Source organism: Triturus cristatus, chromosome 5_2 (genome assembly GCF_964204655.1).
Source record: "Triturus cristatus chromosome 5_2, aTriCri1.1, whole genome shotgun sequence".
Taxonomy (NCBI): Eukaryota; Metazoa; Chordata; class Amphibia; order Caudata; family Salamandridae; genus Triturus; species Triturus cristatus.
In genome coordinates this window covers 272,683,552-272,705,097 of record NC_140588.1, presented here as the reverse complement: position 1 = coordinate 272,705,097, position 21,546 = coordinate 272,683,552, and the positions used below count along the sequence as shown (strand labels likewise).

General features: G+C 43.8%; 1 protein-coding gene across 1 annotated transcript in view; it reads right to left on the bottom strand.

The window, feature by feature from the left end:
• The window catches only part of GMPR (guanosine monophosphate reductase), a 337,850-nt gene that overhangs the window by 217,947 nt on the left and 98,357 nt on the right, over positions 1 to 21,546 (bottom strand). The window contains exon 2 of the mRNA XM_085607036.1: positions 15,422 to 15,541. Within this exon, the coding sequence (XP_085463162.1) occupies positions 15,422 to 15,541 (120 nt within the window). The remainder of the gene's footprint in view (positions 1 to 15,421; positions 15,542 to 21,546) is intronic.

Here is a 21,546-nt window from a genome sequence, read left to right as displayed (position 1 = left end):
ATATATGTAGGAGTGGTACCGCAATAGCGTCTGACATCATTTTCCAGAGCTTAGTCGGGCAGGGGTCATCCGGGGCCCCAGATTTGCATTTTTGTAATTCCTTCAATACTTCATGAAGGGGGATAGGAAGAAATTGAGCTAAGGATAGGGAGGGCGTCACATTTTTAATCAAGTCTGCCATAATTGTGGGCTCAGGACTCGTGAAGGTGTTATAGACTTTCATAATTTTATTGTCAAAGAAGTCCGAGATGTCTTCACAAAGTCTTGCCGACGGGGTAACTTCAGTCTCAATGGCCCTAGGTTTAAAAAATGAATGAACAATCTTGAAGACTTCTTTGCTTGATTGCTCCGCTAGCTGAATGGAATTCACAATGAATAGGTTTTTTGCTTTTTTTATAGATTGATGGAGACCGTGTAGAGCTTTTTTATAGCGAGTTTTTGCTAAATCGCAATAATTTACTCGCCAAAGGCGTTCCAGCCTTTTGCAATAGCTTTTTTCCGCCATCAGCTCTGTGAAGAACCAAGGGGCGGAAGGGGATTCTCTGCGAGACATGGCAATTTTTGCAGGTGCAATGGATTCTACTATATTTCCTATCCAGCAATTCAATGCCACTGCATCAGAGTTCACATCTAAAGTCAGGGCTAAGGGGACAGCTGCGAGGGCAGGGCAAAGGGTATCGACTGATATATTATCCCAGTTTCTACGCACGTAAGAGCGTTTTCCCCTTGTCTGGCAGTGAGATGGAAAGGAAATTAAAAAAGGAATGAGAAAGTGATCCGTCCATAACAATGGCTTCGGAGTCTTAGTTGTTGTATCCAATATGTTGGAGAAAATTAAATCCAGCGTATGGCCTGTCCGGTGCGTAGGTCCAGAAACAATTTGAGCAAGGTTGGCAGCTTGCAACGTAGTGATAAGTAGGTTGGCCTGGGAACAGTCCGGTCGATCCGCGTGGACATTGAAATCGCCTACTATAATATAGTGTGTGTGAGCGAGAGAGCTTTGGACTAACACATCCATAAGTTCACAAGTGTTTGTCGGGGAGCAATCCGGGGTCTATAGATAATCAGGCCGGCTAACGATAGTTGAGGATTGATTTGAAGGCAGAAGTGTAGCCCCTCTATGCCAGAGATAGTGGTAGGTGTAGAGGACGCCAATATGTATTTTTCCTTAAAGATAATAGCCACTCCGCCACCCCTTCTGTCCTCCTCTCTGTTCGAGAAGCTAATTTTAAAACCCGGAGGGATAGCCAGAGGAATAGTTGCCAAATTGTCTTCATTTAGCCATGTTTCTGTGAGGAATAAGGCGTCCCACTCAGAGAGTACAGTAATGAACAAAAAGCAGCAGTTAGCATGTTATTTCTCCTTTGTATCACACTGCACTGTTTCATAAAAGCACCCTTTGAATAAAATAATTACACCCAGATACCTGTATTCCCACATGGTTTCCAAAGCTGACCCATCTAGGTAGAGTATGGGCGGCGGGCATCTTCTCGCTGTTACTAGCATTGTTTTGTTTTGCTAAGATTGACTCCTAGCCCATGTTTTGCAGCATACTGGGCGGTTACGATGATTAGGTGCAGTAGGCCGACCTAGTTGGCACTAATCAACACGATATCATCGACATACAGCAAATGTGAGACATTAAATCCAGCCACCATGGGGGAATGACAATTGACGCTATTTAAAGCTGTTTTCAGCTCCACTAAATACAAGTTGAAGAGAGATGGCACCAGTACGCATCCTTTCATAAAGCCCTTTCTTTAAACCAACGTGCCTTTTCCCAGCCTTACCCTTGTCCATGTATCAGTGTACAATATTTGAATAGCTCTTAGGAGGAGAGGAAAAATTCCCCAGCTTTGCAACTTGGACCACAAGATGTTTTGTAGTACTACATCAAATGCTGAAAGAAAATCTACATCACAGGTATAGATTTATGGAGCATCGCCTGCTTGATCGTTTAGCAGGGCCAGCGTTTGGATGTTAGTGGTTGTGCCTGTTCTCTTGATGAACCTGGTCTGGTTTACCGGTAGCAATGAATTTGTTTCAACCCAGACTGACAACTTGGGGAGCAGACATTTAGCAAAATATTTTGCCTCCCCATCCATTAAAGTGATGAACCGGTAATTGGAAGGTAGTGTGCATTTCCCTGCTTTGTAGATTCGGGCCAGAATCGACCGCCACCAACCGTCTGGGATAATCTGGTCAGTAAGGACATGATTGCATAAAGTGGGCAGATGTTTAGCCCAATAGTTGGGCGTTCTATTTAAAGATCGCTTGCAGTAAGCCGCTGGGACCTGGGGCACTGTCACGGTGGCTTGTGGTGATTATTTTCACCACTTTTCCTATAGAGATAAAACTTACTGAACGGTCCTCCTATAGACTTGGATGCTCTATTTCTTGGTCACCCTGTAAAGGTGCTCTTGAACCCCCATACATTTCTGAAGTTGGGCAGACCAGTCCAAGGGATAACTTAATACATTTACTATAGTTCAGTCCGCTTGACTGCATTAATTTTCTTAGGGTAATTTAATAAACTATCAAGAACATTTGAATATTTTTATGCAAGTTATAATGATTTTAATTAAGCCCACAAAAAACTATATCTATCTTTCTATCTATCTATCTTACCAACTCGTACTTTCAATCAAAAACAAACGTTGATAGAGAGGCCTCTTACAATACTTTTATGTGAGCTCTTCATCACAATTGGCAATATTCGGATGAGGGATGTTGCAAGAGCAACTTTCACATGTAATTAGAAGAGGCAAAAATGCTGGTGCAAGAAACAGCAGTTATTGTTTTAATTCCAAAGACTCTCTTATTAACTTCCTTTTTGTACACCCAGTTTACAAATTCATTTCCACCATTTGGCTGTGGCAGTTTTAAACTGTAAATTGACCTGTCAAAATGTTGTTTTGACAGGCTTACACCTTCCTTTTTAATATAAATAAGCCACTCCTAAGTAGGTCTTTTTGCCCTTAAAGGCAAGGTGCATGATACTTGAAAATAAGACATGTGGAAGTTAATGTTGAACATGTCCTTACAGTGAAATATCCCAAAAATCGATTTTTACAGCAGCAAAGCTGGCTGCTTCAATAGGGAAACATGGAATACATTTTTACATTTATTGAATGCTAAATCCGGATTACTAGCAGCTAGAGAAATATTTTAGGGACTCATTTTAATCCTAATTTAAAATCCAATTTAATGTTGAAATCGAATTTTGTCTTACTATTGAGCAACTGGTACTTTTAGAAAGTTACCCGTCTTGTGCCATTCGCTTGTAACCCTTCAACTGCCACCTGAAAGCCGAATGGCACCCCTGTGGTGAGATGTTTATTGCTCCCAGACAAAGGTCTTTGGTGTGGGCAGGTTCTGGTCTTCCTTTGACAGGATGGCCTGGGGGCTGTGCTCTAGGACTAGTTACACTTCAAAGGAGCTTCCCTGTCACAAGCCAATGAAATTGACACCAGGCCTTCTCTCTTTATTTTGTGCCTCAAGCCAACTTTTCTCCAAACCCAGTGGGGGCAGAAGTGACCCCAGAACTGGTTTGAAGTGACCAAATGAGAGGATATGCCTATCTCTGGTAGGGCACAGGTGCTCTATCCAGGGAAGAAGGGTTCTGCCATATGGGACTTCCCCAGAAATTGACGCAGGACGGTTGGGACAGCGGTGGAGGGATGATGTGGCACCCTAAGATTGGTCAGGGGTGCCTGGCATCAACTTTCGGCCTACATTTATAAACACATGCACAAGGTAGAGACAGACAGCAAGACCCTGGACGGCGACAGCAGCAACACCATGGCCAGCTGGAAAAAAGAAGCCACTTGATACCCCTAATAGATTAAGGACTTTGACTGCAACTGACCTACAGGACTAGATGGGACTCGCAAGGACTAGTGGCACTGGCCCCCTCATGCCCCTGAGAACCAGTTAGGGGAATACTTGGACGCCACTGCCCACCCAAATGCCCACCAAGATGGCCAGGATGCCAATGTGTCTGTGGAGAGCAGAGGAAAAGGTTGGGGCAGGGCGCCAATGAAACCAGCTACCTGCAGCATGTGCCCCTTTTAAGTCAGGAGACCTGCTGCCTGTGGCTAGAGCTTGCCACCAGTAGTGAAATGTACCCAAGATCAAGGAAATTGGCCCATAGGAATTCAAGTTATACAACTTCAAAGGATTTGACTCCTGCTCAAGACGCAGTGCGTGGGTTTCCGCCGCGATTTCTTCTAAAACCCCAGTGTTTGTGGGTTGACTCAGATTTAATTATTTCATTTGTCCACTGGTAGGCAATAACCTGGCAGACTCTTGGTAAATATACTGTGTATAAGATCATTCTTTATGCCACAGACCTGTGATTTGTTATGTGAATTTGGAATTCAATTTGACCTCCCCGGGGACTTGCTATGGTCTCTGTTTCCTTTTTCCTTATAACAGGTGTGGTGAATCAATGGGTGAACGTTGGGCCCTCTTGCCCTGATGAATATGCCAAATATTGTTTTGGCTTTGAAACATGTTAGCCTTTCTCAAAATCATGGTCTGAGCATGTCTTTGTGTTTTTAATCATGTGCCAAGGATCTATGCTAATAAAAGTTGGAGATAGCCTTGTGGACACATTTTTTGTGTTGTGGTCCTGAGACCTAACTCTTTGGGAAACTGTATACTCCAAAGTAGAGGAACACAAGTGTGGTAGGGATAGCACTAGGGACACATACTGGGTACTTTGTAACATTTGGTTGTGTGACATGGCAAGCATCCCTGCACACAGAGGAGCACATTGAGGATGAAAAGCCATGACTTTTGGATGTGCTAACCAATTGGTACGTATGATTGCTTACGTGTGGCATCTCTTAATCCTTTGGGATCAGTACCCACTACTACTTGGTTTTAATACATTGACACCCCCCTTAGACCCTTTTTGGTTTCTTTTTGTTTAGTTAAAACCAATAGGCTTGCTTTATATCTAAATATAGTGACTGTTAGAAATTGGGGCCTCATTTACAAGGTCATTGCTGCCCCGGTGTGTCAATGTTTTGACGCACCGGCGGCGCAGTGGGCCAGCCCATATTTACAAGGCCACATAAAGTCACCCTGAGTGAATTTACATGGCCTTGTATATATGGGCCCCTTTCAAGCATTACTCTGCGTGAAAGGGGCACTCCATGGGTGTTGCTGTGGGTGTTCCCACGCAACATCCATGGAACCAGACACATTCCCAGGTTTACAAAGTTTTGTGAATCTGGGAATGCATCAGAATCCTACGCCTCCCAGGTGTTCTCATTTTTTCTTCTTTTTAAGCGGTTTGCACATAGAAAAAGGGAAATGCCATTAATTACTGTAATTACTGTTTTTGTGCAGGAAGGTGTCTTGCACAAAATTCTTCACATAAAGGTTCATCACCTCCAAGAGACCACTCAAAGCCCTCATGCTAGAGCTGAGGATGTGGCGGGAAGGTCTTGTCGCAATAGCATCTGTCTGGTGGGTCTACCAGAGCGCTGTGAGGGGAAGGAACTGGAATGCTTCCTGGATGACTTTGTTAAGAATACAGTGCGACCAGAGCATATCTCTGCCCATTTAGTAGTTGAGAGGGCACACAGGCTGCCTAGGGCATTGCCTAAACCAAGAACCAGACCTTGGCCATTCGTAGTTAAAATTCTAAATTACTGTGACAACGAAGTGATCCCTAGAGCAGCACAGAAAAATGGCACGCTACAGTTTGAAAACCCGATGGTACTGATGTTCCTGGATTGCATGTAAGAAATGCAGATGAGGCAGCACTCTTTAGATAGAGCAAAGATGGAGCTAAGAAAGCATGACATACAATAAATAATGTTGTTCCTACAGATTATAGGGACAGTCGTGGTTCTTCACAACGCCAGAAGGGTGTGAGAATGGCTTGAAAGGTGGCACCCAGTTGAGTAGGAAAACAGTCAGGCCAGATGACTGGGTGGAGGAAATGACCATGGTAGACAGGGAGGTTGGAATGATGCTACGGCTAGAGGAAAAGACCTGATTATCCTGATACAGAACTGCTGCAACTCTACTTAGAGCTTTTTGAACCAGAGAGTGCACGAAAGATGAACACAACACTCTGATGCACCTGCAAAGCCCCATTCTCACTAACAGGAGTGGATTGCAGACGATGACTTGTGGACACAATCCAAGTTTAAGGCTTGATGAGATGCATGTGGGGGGCAATAGACGTCTTAGGCAATGGAATGGCAATCTGTGTTAAGGTTGCAGCATGAGGCTGTAAGGTACTGGGGAAGATGTTGGGGGGATGGGGAGTTCTGGCATCACTGAGGTCATGCAGAAGCTATTCAGACAGGAGAACGAAGATGGGACAGCGTAGGAAACAATTACAATAGGAATCACAAGGACAATGGGATCACGTTGGCTTAAACTAACAATACTCGTGTGGACTTTTAATGGCCTGAGAAGTACGCTGAAGAGAATGAAACTGAGTTAGTTCTTTTCGAGACACGACCCGACATGGTCCTGCTTCAAGAGACCCATTTGGTGTAGACTAAGTGTGGGTTCCTTGGCAGGGTTCGATAAAGGGTTTAGGGCCATTCAAGGTTTAAGTCTGGCACACTGGGGCCGGCATTGTACTACATAGGTCTCTCCCACTAGTTGTGACTCTAGATTGGGCAGATCCAGGAAGCTGCTGTGCAGCAATCAGTGGGGTGTGAAATGGAGAAACGATTGTACTTAAGTCAATTATACTTCCTCAAGGGTCTGAAATCCGTGAGACAGGAAACACTGGGGAGCTGGATTGCCCAGGTCCCGGATGCCATAATGGTCATGGGGAACCTAAACATTACACTGCATGCTGACATGGATAGGATCACTGCCACAGGTCAACTGGGGAGGGGTGACTGACAATAGACTTTGCAGGTTCATAAAGGCTCTGGGTTTGGTTGAGCTTGGGAAAGAATTGCTCCCCACAACCCACCAATATTCTTATTTCACTGGGGGATTACACTCTCTCTCCAGCCTGGATAATTTTTCATATCAACGTCCCAGGGAGGGGAGATTTGGGATACACAATACTTATCGTGTGGCATCATTGACACTCCATGCTGAGCACTCTCCTATACATGCGGCTGCAGGGTCGGAGCCCAGGGTCGAGACTCGATCCATGGTACCTGCGTGACTGGGAGGTCAAAAAGCAGATAACACATACCACTGACTTATATAGGATCGGTGGACACAGAGGAAACATTACGGGAAGCCTATAAAACAGCAATGTGAAGCCACATTTTGGGTACTGCTTCTGGTCATCATAACAAAAAGATTCAGATAGTATAAAATTTAGATCAGCGACTGACTTTTAGAGAGGCAGACTACATTCACATGCAGGGGCAGACAGGATGTGCAAAATAGAGCTTATCAGAGAGGAATATAGGGAGGGGGAGGCACAGCCTTGTTTCAGGCCAAACAAGTCTAGCTATACAATGTGGGCAATAGGGTGGGTCAATTAACTACTCACCTGGCTAGCTCAAATAGATGAGAACCAGAAGTGGGTTAGGGGAGTCATGAACAAGCACGGGGTCATGCTGAACACTAAAACACACAAGATGATGGATGGAATGTTGCACATTGGCAAAACATTCACCCCCAGTCACAGATCTGAGTTTAATCCATCGTTATTTTGCTCACCCCGCCACCCCAGTTCAGACATGGCCATATGCAAATCAGTCTTGACCCTGTGCCTCATGGGAACAGTCCAGCCCGAACTGCCAAGCCATGTCTTCCCTGGACCAGAATCAAGCATCCTAGGACCGGTTTCAGGATTTCACCCCTCTTCAGCCAGGATAGCTTGACTCCCGTGGCGTAGTGAGCACGGGACCCACGTCTAGGCATACCCTTCCCACATAGGGTGTACAGCAAAACACACAAGATGATGGACGGAATGTTGCACATTGGCAAAACATTCACCCCCAGTCACAGATCTGGGTTTAATCCATCGGTATTTTGCTCACCCCGCCACCCCAGTTCAGACATGACCATATGCAAATCAGTCTTGACCCTGTGCCTCATGGGAACAGTCCAGCCCGAACTGCCAAGCCATGTCTTCCCTGGACCAGAATCAAGCATCCTAGGACCGGTTTCAGGGTTTCACCCCTCTTCAGCCAGGATAGCCTGACTCCAGTGGCGTAGTGAGCACGGGACCCACGTCTGGGCATACCCTTCCCACATAGGGTGAACAGCAAAACACACACGATGATAGACGGAATGTTGCACATTGGCAAAACATTCACCCCCAGTCACAGATCTGCCATGCATATAACACTATGCTTTGCGACAGATCTTGAGCAACTTTACAGGTCCAGGGCAGATGGCCCCAGAGCAGATCTGGAGGACTTTGTCTGAGATATCCCCACGCCAAGGCCATTCCAGGAGGACATCGTGCACCAAGAAGAAAAACTGGAGGTTAGGGAAATAGCAGGAATGATTAGACAGCTACATGGTGGGAGGCCAACGGGCCTCCCAACAGAATTTTTTTAATGTCTGGCACATCGGCTAAGGTTCCACTCACATGTGTGTTTCTTGAGGCATAGGAGAAAGGTTTGCTCTCTTGATACCTGCAAACCGCCAATGTTGTGCCTACCCACAAACAGGGAAAGCCCCTAGAAGCCTGTTCTTCCTAAAGACCAATCCATCTGCTTAATACCAGGGTGAAAACATTGTCCAAGGTCTTGGCCAATCGTCTTTAGACCATATAATTCACCCAGATCAATCTGGGTGTAAACCACTCAGACCCATCTGCCACAATCTCCGCTGCCTACATAGTGTCATGGCATGGCAGGGTACCCTTCAGGAACAGGTGGTTCAAATTGCAGTGACAGTCATCAGAACAACAGAGGCGGGGTCTGTTGGAATAGGCTCACAGTCAAGAAGCCCCTCTGGGACTCAGCGATCCTAGGAGATTTAACAAGGCACCAGAGATTCCGGAAATTGGATCTGCTGAGGATGTCCAAGATTAGGGGTGTGTGGGATCTGGAGGGACTGATCTCCTCACGGACCTCCAGAGAGAATACAAGCTGTCTACCACACAATACTCCCAATATACCCAACTGATACTTGATTTGTCCAAATATAAGACTTATCTTGATCAATTAGTGGATGAATCCTCGCTGGAGTGCACAATGATTGTGATCCCATTGAATAGGCATGCCATCTATCGTATTTATAGGACAGTACTAAACAGCAAACAAGAACTGTTGACAGCCCTCAGGGAACAAAGGGAAAAAGATGTGTGGGTTCTAGATGGAGATGACTGGCCCAAGGCATATAAATACTCTTGGGAGGCGCCTATTCGAATGGTCTTCCATCCAGAACAACTCAAAATCATTGACAGAGCTACTTTAATAGATGTAGATTACATAGGATTGAGTGGATTGCTAATGGTAGGTGTCTAAGGAACTGTTCCCAGGAGGGGATTTCTGAGGCACACTTTATGGGACTGCTCACTGGTAAGGCTGTTTTGGGAAGGTGTTACGACACATATCTCAAGAGCATTGGAGACAACAATAAAGATAGCAGTAAAGGTGGCACTACTGAGGATAAGGCGAGAGCAGACTTTGTCCAAATATAATCTCCTATCCAGTAATACTGCCCTGGTGGTGGAAAAAAGAGATGTATTCAGACTTTGGAGCATTGAAGTCACACTGAGGGTGAACAAATGTTCCTAAAATGTAGACTGGTGCATGCAGGCTGAGGAATCAATTTATAATGCATGGGTATGTCCTCACAAATTTAGTAAGATCTGGGTCCAATAGTGAGACCATAGAGCAATGAACTGAGAACTGCCGGGGCAGGAAAGATGCTCGAAGGGGAGGGGGGTAAACACAGTGTGGGAAAAGATGTGGGAAGAGATATATATGGAGGAGATATAAGGAAATCATTAAAAGAGACATAATCGTCCTGTCAAACTCTCATTGCTCATGAGTCTATGTTTAGAGTGTATGTCAGTTGTTAGACTGTTATTATTAGTTCCTATTACATTTTTATAGTGATCATGAAAATGTATTGAAAATATATATATTTTTTTTAAGGTCTCATTATGTTCAAGTCACTGTGAGGACTTTAACCTAATGAGTTGATCTGCTGCTCTATGAATTGTGCTGCAGACCACCCTGAATTTAAACAGGGGTCAAAATGGTAGATGCAGTCCCAGACATTCCAATCTGATACCTTGAGGGAAGCCCTGCCCAGCCTGGCTTTAAGAGAGGGCTGGCTTCACTGGTTGAAAGAGTTTATGAGCCAGTCTTTCTAGAATGTATGCCTTTGGTTTGCAGGTAATGCAAATAACCTTGTAGAGGGAACATTAGCCCTCTGAGCTAGATCTCTTTAGGGATAATAAACAAGCAATATTGTTGTGGAATAAATTAACATCACAATGCGGTGGAATGATTGAGCTTCAATATAGAGGGGTAAATGCACAACATTAGAAGAGGAATAAACTAACACAATTTTGGCAGAATAACTGAAGAACATTATGTGAAGAATAAGCAAGCAATATTATAGGAGGGTTCAATGCACAGGGGTTCCCGCTATTACTGGCACTACTCTTAATTACGGGCCATCTGTAATGAAGTCACATGTAATGGGGACCTAAGTGGCTAACTTGGAGTATTGGGGGCAAGCTTCGAGTCCCGCGAGTCATAGGATATTACACTCTGCTTGTCTTCACACACACACACCAACACACACACACCGAGAGTGCCAATGTAGCTATAGTTAGCACTGAGTTTCTATAGGAAAAGCGTTTTTTGTTTTCTGAATAACTCTGGCACTGCTTAATTAATTTGCACAAGCTTTCCAAAAAAAGTTCATTCTATTTGAGTCCTTCATTGTAAGTTTCACACAGATCTATCAAGCAGGAGGGTCTCAAAGTGCCATTTTCCATTTTATTTCCATAGAATTCACTACTCGACACAGAAAAAATGGTGGATTAGATTTACATCAAGTTTGGTACGAAGGCAGAACTTTACTTAAGCATTGTTTTTTTCTTATTTGCCCTAAATCCATTCAGTAAGTTTTGATAAATAGTTTTTAAATAGGGGCTTCGGGTTAACCCGCAGAAAAAGTTCGAAATATATTGGCAGTTAAGGGTCCATGGGTATTCTCGAATCCTAGAATTAAAAAAATAAGAAAACCGCTGGCCAGGTTGAATCTGCAGACAGAAAGGAGAAACTCTAGATGCAAAAGAATCAGATTATCTTGAGTAATACTGAAAGGAAATGTAGCAGCCATTACAAGACCTGAGTCCTGAAAAAAACCCGTAAAGGGCAGGTAAGGGGGCAGGGCCAGTAGACACTGATCCCCAGGACCATGTGGGGTGGGTCCACCAATGTTTAAAATTAAAAAGATAAAACATTTTGTTGCAAGGTCCACAGATCCAGTGGATTTGTGGCCCTGGGGAGGTTCTCCATTGTTGATTCGAGGATCCTGTTTTGGATCCGTGAATACAAAAATAATGTGGACAAAAAAATAGAATAGTCTGGTCATAGACCAGACACTGCGGCCAGATGCCATTGTGCTGGACATGTGCAGTGTGGTTGGTCTAGTACCGCCCTCCCAGCACCTCACCACTGGATGCATGCTTCCCAGACGCAAGTGGCCTGGTTGCAGAGGCACTAGTACCACCCGCCAGGTACACCATCACTTAGTGCAAGCTTCAGAGACTCAAGGGGCCAGACTACAGAGGCCTGTGTACGAATCACATGGTACACCACCAATGGGTGCAATCTTCAGAGACTTGACGGGCCCGCTGTGAAGGTCCTAGTACTGCCCACCCAGTACACCACCACCTATGCAAGCTTCAGGTGTTCAAGGGCCATGGCTGTGGAGGGATTAGCAACACACACCCAGTACACCACCACGCAGTGCCAGCTTTATGGACCTGCCGGGTACACTAACATCAGGTTCAAGCTTCAGAGACTCAAGTGACCAGCTACGTAGTGCTTAATTTGTAAAAAGTGCCAGGGCCCTCGTCAAGATGCCACTGCAGCTTGCACCACCCATTTCCCGTGCAAGCGCTGCCAATGATAGTACCTATGTATCTGTATGACAATTCAGTCTTTCGAGGCCCCCAAAGCTATCAAAATGGCTTGCTCAGCAGGTATTAGTTGTTTTGAATGTATTCAGAAATAATGAACAAGCATTGTTATGCTCATCACTAAATTACACAAACAGCACCACCATGATGCAGCTGTCATAAGTGCCGGGGTTGATAATTAAGTGCCGGTGCCGAGTTTCTGAAACCACTGGCTCAAATTAAGCACTGCCACTACAGAGGTGGTAGTATCGCCTAGCTGGTACACCAAAACTGCCTGGTGTAAGCTTCACAACTGTGCAAGGCCTGGAGGCACAGTATATGGTGGCACTACCAAGCTACCTCCTACCTGGCATACCGACACCAGGGCAAGCTTCATTGGCTAAAGGGGTCTGGAAGCTCATGGCCCTGCAGTTGGCCCCCACTGTCACAGGGCGTGAATAATAGAGGTCATACTGCCACATTGGGTGGGTGCAGGACCTGACAAGATGCCAGGCCCTGCAGCCTAACTCCACTGCACATGGCTGAAGACTGTCTGCAATGGGATTGAATGGATACTGGTGGTGGGGTAGAGGGCCTCACCTGAGCCCAGGCCCCGCACCAGGCCCATGCAGTGTACAACTTTAAAACAGGTGATCTCACCACGACAACAGACATTCAAAGGCCGGACACTGTGGATGTTAAATGCCCATGAAGAAAGTTTTTCATGGACTGCCCAGAGGTCACATCCTGCACCCCATACTGCGTATGGAAAAGGTCTGCCTATTGACGTTGGTGCTCAGGGCCTGGCCTGTAAGGCCCTACTGTGTGCAGTTGAAGGAGAACACATTGCAGTTTAGCTGCTGTTATAGGCTACAGAACAGCTTCTGTGAACACAATCCCTGGTATACTTAGGAAACAGGGACGTACCATAAAAACATGATATGAAGTCAATCCCCTGCTACAAGACATGTTCTTTAATGGGTTAAGGTGTCTATGTAAAAGTTTTCTAAAGAGACTGCAGCTATGCCCTACAAGTCAAAGCCAAAATGTGTCCCCCGCAGTGACTAGAATTTAATTTAGATTGAGGTGCAAAAAACACTTCCACAATGAGTATGATAATTCAATAAAAGAAAACAAAGGTTACAGTGAGGTTATGGTTTAGTTTGATGAAAACACCATAATATATGTTTAAAAAAGAACCTCTGAAGTTCACTGAAAAAAACACAATTAAAGTCAGTTATGGTTACAAAACAACACCTGAACACCACTGAAATTCGCTTGTTATGGTTCGCTACAATAACTTGGGCCCCTGCCATACACTGCTTATGACTTCACATATTACATCACTCATTCAATGCTATATGACATCACTGCTGAAATCTCAAATGACACCATTGATAACATTCTGAGGCTTCGAATGGCCCGAGCCTTGTTCACTTCAAGAACTTGTGCAGTAATAGTAACTGAGTACTAAACTCTGATACAATCAACTCCTACACATACTAAAGGTAAACTTAATCATGTATGTGGTGATCACGATTCTTGTTACATGTCCCACATGTTTAAATTCCCAATCAACGATCCCAGAAAACCTCAATGAGTGACGATATATATATAGAAAGTTTATAAATATATTGCAAAGATCCATCGAAATGCAAAGGGCCACTGTTGCTGGAAATAAAGCCCTTTGTGGGCAGTTACAGCGAGTACCATAACACGATTTGACATCCAGTGGAGTTCAATGAGATGTGCACTCATTATGGTGTACAGGTATTATTATCGCAAGATGTCAGATCCCTCTGTTCACTTGTGGTTCATCACCATCTCTTCTTAACCATGAAAACATGCTCAGTGTAGTCCAATCAAGGTATCCATCAAATCAAACATTCAAAAATGCTAAAAAAAAAAAAAAAATCAATCAACATCAATGCCTTGTGGACAATCAAAATCTCCATACGTCCAATATCTGATTCTATGTATTATGAGCTCACGATAAGAGTGGAGACACCAGACATCAATTAATATGCACCACTAATTCTTTACCAGAACTAAGCCCTTCAGCTACCTTAGTCTGCGAGTCTATTATAACCCTAGAGTCCAGGATCCTTAAGGCTTTGGCCTATCCCCTTCGCCTTCATTTGGAAGGATCCTCTGTATCACACAGAATTTGTTTGTTTGTAGACCTATATAGCGCAACGTATCACCCGTGAGGGTTTCCTGGCACTGTCCATGGGCACTGAGAGATTAAGAGATTTGTGCAGAATCACAGGATATTGCGCCGACATCGAGACTCGAATCTGGATCCACAGCTCCCGAGTCGGCAGCTCCCTGTTGGCTAAGCTCTTTGTGGAAGTCCTAAACATTAAAGATCTTAATTGGGGCTACACAGCACACATAGCTAACACACAGGTGCAGTATCTAGATTTGACAGTAGAAGCAGTGGGACTAGAGCTGCACACTAAACTATTCAGGAAGTCCACAGCTGGTAACAGCCTTTTACATGGCACCAGTAGCCTCTTGAACTATCTGAAGTGGAGTATCCCCTAAGGAGCATTTCTGAGGGCCAGAAGAAACTGCACCACTGGGGAGGGCTTTGATTTTGCCAAGCAAGAGATGGCTACCAAATTTGAGATAAGAGGGTACTCCACAGAGGTCATTGAGAAGGCCGTTGTGAACCTGTTCAGATTAACACAGCCCGATACCCCAAGAAAATCTACTGCGTGCTGCCATGAAAAAACAAAGCACGAAGGATGCCCAAACTCCCATACGTTCCATTCTCCTTCCAGCACTGATGCTTTCATTATAAAAACAATTCTGAGAAGGAACTGGAATCCTCTGAAGAGACATCCATTGATAGGTGGAACCTTACCTGATCTTAATCAGTTTGCAAAAAAAAGTAGTATTTGCTAATAAAGTTAAAGGCAATCGTATATTTGAAGCATGTCATGTATTCTAGATTTTTGCAGTGCAAACATGGAGGGCTGTAGGTAGACAGAGAGTGATAGAGATAGTAAGGGTGGAGTTGAGCTGTCAGGCTAATAAAAAAATCTTTCCGATGCCATTTGAACTTGGTCAGTCCATGGAGGTAAGGTGTGCCCACTAACTGGATAATTTGGAGAAACTGATCGAATTAACTTAAGATATGAGCCCTGTAAATGTTTTTTTTTATTTCTCTTTGAGAAATCCTCCATGGCCAGTACAAAATGAGTATGACAAAAGCTTGCTGTAGAAGTGATAACAACCATTTTATAGCATTCTAAGATACAGACTCTGAAAAGGTTTACAAGGCTTTCAATTTGCTGAAAAACGTTCTCACATTACATTACACTTTGGAATCTGGAAAAAGATAAAAACTCTTCCCCTTTCATGACTTACTTTGCTCAAAGCTACCGCCATTTCGAAGGTGCCCACTGTGTCCATGTTTGCAGCAATGATAGGAATTCCAGTGAACGTCTGCTTGGAGTTACGGAATGTGAAGGTTCGCACAAGATCCACCTGAGAAAAAAGAAGATGTTTTAACCTTCAATATTAAGGGGTAGATACTTGTGCAACACGTGAGGTAGATACTTGTGCAGCATGAGGGGTAGATACTTGTGCAGCATGAGGGGTGGATACTTGTGCAGCAAGAGGGGTAGATACTTGTGCAGCATGAGGGGTAGATACTTGTGCAGCATGAGGGGTGGATACTTGTGCAGCAAGAGGGGTAGATACTTGTGCAGCATGAGGGGTGGATACTTGTGCAGCAAGAGGGGTAGATACTTGTGCAGCAAGAGGGGTAGATACTTGTGCAGCATGAGGGGTAGATACTTGTGCAGCATAAGGGGTGGATACTTGTGCAGCGAGAGCGGTAGATACTTGTGCAGCATGAGGGGTGGATACTTGTGCAGAATGAGGGGTAGATACTTGTGCTGCAGGAGGGGTAGATACTTGTGCAGCAGGAGGGGTAGATACTTGTGCAGCAGGAGGGGTATATACTTGTGCAGCATGTGGGTAGATACTTGTGCAGCATGAGAGGTAGATACTTGTGCAGCAGGAGGGGTAGATACTTGTGCAGCATGAGGGGTAGATACTTGTGCAGCGTGAGGGGTGGATACTTGTGCAGCAGGAGGGGTAGATACTTGTGCAGCAGGAGGGGTAGATACTTGTGCAGCATGAGGGGTAGATACTTGCGCAGCATGAGGGGTAGATACTTGTGCAGCATGAGGGGTAGAAACGTGTGCAGCATGAGTAATAGATACTTGTGCAGCATGAGGGGTAAAAACCTGTGCAGCATGAGGGGTAGATACTTGTGCAGCATGTGGGGTAGATACTTGTGCAGCATGAGAGGTAGATACTTGTGCAGCATGAGGGGTAGATACTTGTGCAGCATGAGGGGTAGATACTTGTGCAGCAGTATCGAAGGACTAAATATCGATCAGGTAAGCACACAGAGGGAGGTAAACATATACTACTCTTAATTCCACATCCAAGTACCTTGAAGATATATATAGCATTGCAGTACATATTTGTGGAGTTAGGTATTGAAAATGTATATAAGCCTACCTGTCGATATTTTGTTCCTCAATATTGTGGTCACAATATTGTGACCCGTCAATATTTCCGAAGGGGTAAGAAGCTGCTCAAGTATCTGAATCTCACCAGGGGGTAAGATGCAGAATTTAAGAGGTGTTAGGATAAGGAAAACCCTGATACCACCCATTTTCATACAAGCTGCCATCCTCCTATTCCCGAGACTCTAGCCAGTGCTTAATTTGTGCTTGTGTTTGCAGGCAGGGGTGACCAGCACTCATTTTTGGGGGCGGAGACTGATTTTTCATGATTGGCTTTTGGCTCAGAGCAGAGGTAGAAAAGGGAGAAAGGATAAGGAAGATAAAAATAGGAAAACAATGACAATGGGAGAAAGTGGGGATAAAAACAACCTGCAAGAGTGAGATAAAGAGACATAAACAAAAGGAAGTAGGAGGCATGAGGTGGGATCAAATCTAGGCACTCTTCTTGTGCAGCAAGCATAGCCTGTGGCAGTGCTGGTGGTCAATTCCTGGGAAAAGCTTGCGGTCCCTGTGCCTCTTTTAAAAAAAATAATAATAATTATGTCCTGCCTCCAGCATGCGCTTGATTCAACATCTCAACTCTGCAATACATATTAGAGCAGGGGATTTTCTTCCACTCCTCCAAACGCTGCTCACTTGCTCAACGGCACTACGGCACCAAAGTTAGTCTTACACCTGCCTGCAAGGGGGAAAGTTGAATCAGGATGCCTTCCTGCTAAAATCAAGTAAGAGTTGAGGGAGGCCACCTCCTGCTGAATCTAAAAAGGACTCAATATGATTTAGGGATTTTTAATTGGAGAAATTATGAATTATTCCATTTACTACTGACAACATGATCATCCAAGAAACTAAGGGCCTGATTTAGAGTTTGGAACAGTTTACTCCTGCACAAATGTGACAGATCCGCCTTAATGCAAGTGCCAAAAGAGACAAAGGACTTGTAATAAAGAGGGCGGGATATCCGCCACGTTTGTGACAAGAAATCCATCCGCCAAACTCTAAATAAGGCCCTAAAAATGATGATGAACATGCATTGTAGATCTGGAAACATGAACGTGAACTGCAAATGTCTAAATTGTGATGTTAAACTTCTAGAAATGTGGTCCGAATCAAAGGGCACATTAACATGCTTCTTTTAAAGATCTGTCCAACCTTACTTCCGGCTCAGATTATGTTTACTTAAAGAGCTATACGTATAGAACTGACGTCACAGTTCAAAACCTATCAACGATGATAGACTCTCCTTCATCATGTATTACTGAATGGGCTTTCAGCTCAAAACAATGCAAAAGTAATTCATTGGGTACAAATAAAACAGCAACACAGCAAAGATATTACAATAACTTTGGCACCGGTTGACGAATCCTCGCGAAATTTTCAAAACTAATGGAGCGCTCTGCTCAGCTCCTACCCTGAAAGTCTCGGGGTGATTCGTCAAGCGGGGGCTGAGAAAAAAGGGGGGTCCCAAAACGTGTTTTCCCCATGCATTTTCCCATAGGACCTTTAGTCGAAGGTACAGCCCGAACGGCTGAACAGAATTACTTGAAATTTGGCAAAGAGGTAGTCCTCAGGTCAGGGATGTGCCTTTTGCATATATGGTGTCAATCTGTTCAGTAGTTTCTGAGAAAATTGCAGTTAAAAGTACATAAATATCTATATGCGCGCACCGTGCCGTGCGCGAGCGTAATTCTGATTGGTGGTTAGATGTCAGTCAACATTCGAATCGGTCGAAATCAGGAAGTGTCGGACGCCATTTTGTGTGTGGCAGTGAAAAACAAAGTTGGAGAACGTGAAAAGGGGGCAGGGTAGAGAGTTCCTGACCCCCTAGCCTTTGTCAGGGGGTCCCTGAAAAAAATTGCGGGGTGCGCGCACGGTGAACAACCCTTAAAAAAAAAAAAAACATTTTAAACGAGCCATTCCATATTACAGGATACAGTCAATCTATAACTATATACATAGGTAGTTTATTGTAAAATAAATATATAAAAAATATAATAATACATACATAAATTAGCATTTAAAAAACCTTACAAATTCACTAAAAAAAACATAGGTTTCACACACTTTATAGTTAGAAATTAGCATTTAAAAAACCTTTCAAATTCACTTAAAAAACCATAGGTTTCACACACGTTATAGTTAGGAATTAGCATTTTAAAAACCTTGCAAATTCACTGAAAAAAACCATAGGTTTCACACATGTTATAGTTAGCTGGACATTTCACTCGTAAAAAACCATTGAAATTCCCCCGTTATAGTTAGTTCAGCTAAATATAACTCGCGCGACCGCAATCCACTGCTGATGATGTCACATATTACATCACTGTATTCACTAAGATACTGTTAATAAGTCAGTTATACAATTAATTTTACCAAAAAAAACATCAATTTAGACACTTATTTACCCATTTATTCTTCCATTAACCTTTAGATATACATATATAAAAAATATTTATTTTTTAGAAAGACACATATTCACTGGATGATGTCATCAGTGATGTCATTTGAGATGTCATCAGTGATGTTATGAGTGATGTCACTGACCATGTCATGAGTGATGTAATATGTGACGTCATCAGCAGTGGATTGCGGTCGCGCGAGTTATATTTAGCTGAACTAACTATAACGGGGGAATTTCAATGGTTTTTTACGAGTGAAATGTCCAGCTAACTATAACATGTGTGAAACCTATGGTTTTTTCAGTGAATATATATATATATATAAATATATATATATAAACATATATATATGTATATATATGTATATATATATATATATATCCAAGTTGTCTGCTAATAAGCAAAACGCACTCTCAGTCGCTGTACAGGTAACTTTTAATTAGCACTGTAACGCGTTTCGGGAGACACGCTCCCTTGGTCACACAGTGTGGCATCTGATCACACGCATCCATAAGTACAAGGTGAAATCAACATAGTCAAAGGACTGCCGGTTTACAGTGCAAAACAAATTGTGATAATAGCGGCCATCTTGAAGCAGACAACTTGGATATAATTTGCCGGCGGTGGCTCTACCGGCGTAGCGCACCACCCAACAACGGGCGAAATCCCAGGAGGAGCTCACAGCGTCTTTTTGAATTTAACGGAGGGATTTTGCCGGCCGCCGAATCATTCGAGACGATTGGAATCAACTACGAGTGAAACCTGCCTGTGTCATCGAAGACCCATCCCGACAGCGTCCTAGAGGTAAGCCAGCCCCGCAGATCGCATCCGAAAGTTTAACGTGGGATACGCGCTGACTTGTTCGGCAGCGTTTCTGAGTGGGAGGTAGGCGTCTCTAGTTGGCTGTTCTACGGGAGGGCATTGGGAGTTTGTGTTCATATATTTCAGGACCGGGGTATTATCCTCACCGTGACTGTGTCAAGCAGCAAGCTGACTTTACGCTTTCTGGTTTTGGGTCCCTGCAGAACCTTGATGGCGGTTTCCTCTAAGGAATATATTCAAGCGGCATTGGGAACTTCAAATATGTTGAAGGGGAGCTGGTAACTTTTAGAAACTAGAAGAAAGTTTCAGGTGTTTTCATAAGATACAATCTAGAAAAAACGAGGCTTCGTGGTTACTGATTGTTGACAAACTTTATACTTTGAAGTGAAAGAATAAGCTAACTTACATTCTTCACGGACTGTTCTATTGCCCATGGATATAGATGAGGACTCGCAAAGACGGCTAGCAGCACAAACGCTCTTAGCAAGGGCACCAGGCAAAATACAACAGGGGATTATAAGACCGAACACTGACGCTACCCTCATGATGAAACTTAGAAAATACGAGAAATTAAAAAAATCTGAAACATCAAAATGGTGGGAGGCAATCTCCCTCCAAGACTATATAGACAAAGGGATGGTACAACGCGGATTAAGAATTTATACCACACCATCATATGAATCCCCTAACCCGCGTATGTTGGAGGAGTGGTCTGAGAACTCGACGAAAAGCTCAAAAACTATGCTCTGCATTCTTGTCAAATATGCATGGGAAGATCGGGAGAGCATAATGAAAGAGATACTAGAATTAGAAGAAGAACTTAAAACACACAATGAACAAGCTGTAATTAAAAAATTCAAGGAAGAATTAAAAACAAAACTCACGCAGCATGAAGAGGACATAAAAATAAGGAAACAAAGAAAGCTGCATCGCGATTGCATAGAATATGAAACAGGTCGCATATTAACTTATAGCAGGAAGTACGATCATATGTATGATATCCAAACATCCAACACAGATAAGGATATAACTACCATCACGGAAACTACGGCTCAAACGACCACTACAATTGATGACTCGGATACGGATGTTTCAGAAAGAACAACCAGCACTACATCCGAAGTTGAAGTAATAACCCGACCGGCCACTTTTTTGGACGAATTCCGAGTGCTGAAGAAGGGGCGGCAGTCGGGGAGATCAACCCCTCCACAGGAACAAACACCGAGAGGAAGAGGAAGAGGAAACCGTGGGAGGGGAAGAGGACGAGGAAGAGGCAGGGGCGCAGCAAACAAAGGAGAACAAGGCGGAAGCACAGAACAATCAAGAGGAAGAACCACAGAGCCAATGGGAACCAGACGGGGAGGCTACAGGAAGAATCAATGATGGATGACGACACTATGGTAAATAAAACCATTAGAAACCTCACTACCCGACACTTGTCTGACCTCGAGAGGAAAACACTTTGTCTTGGTTTATCCTTTTGCCCCACTGAAGTTTTTAACTACTCCAATACAAGAGTAGATATGTTTAAATTTATCCGTAAGCTGAAACTTACCAAATGGCACACCCTCAAAAGTGGTACGTCTGATTTTAGCAGTACATCCTTGAATCCTGATGACCAACCTGGCCTTACTGTAGGGGATGCCAACATGGTACGTACCATGCAGAATCTTGCGTATGATATTAACTCAGATGAAGGCAGTGAAAATACATTTGCAGAGATAAACAA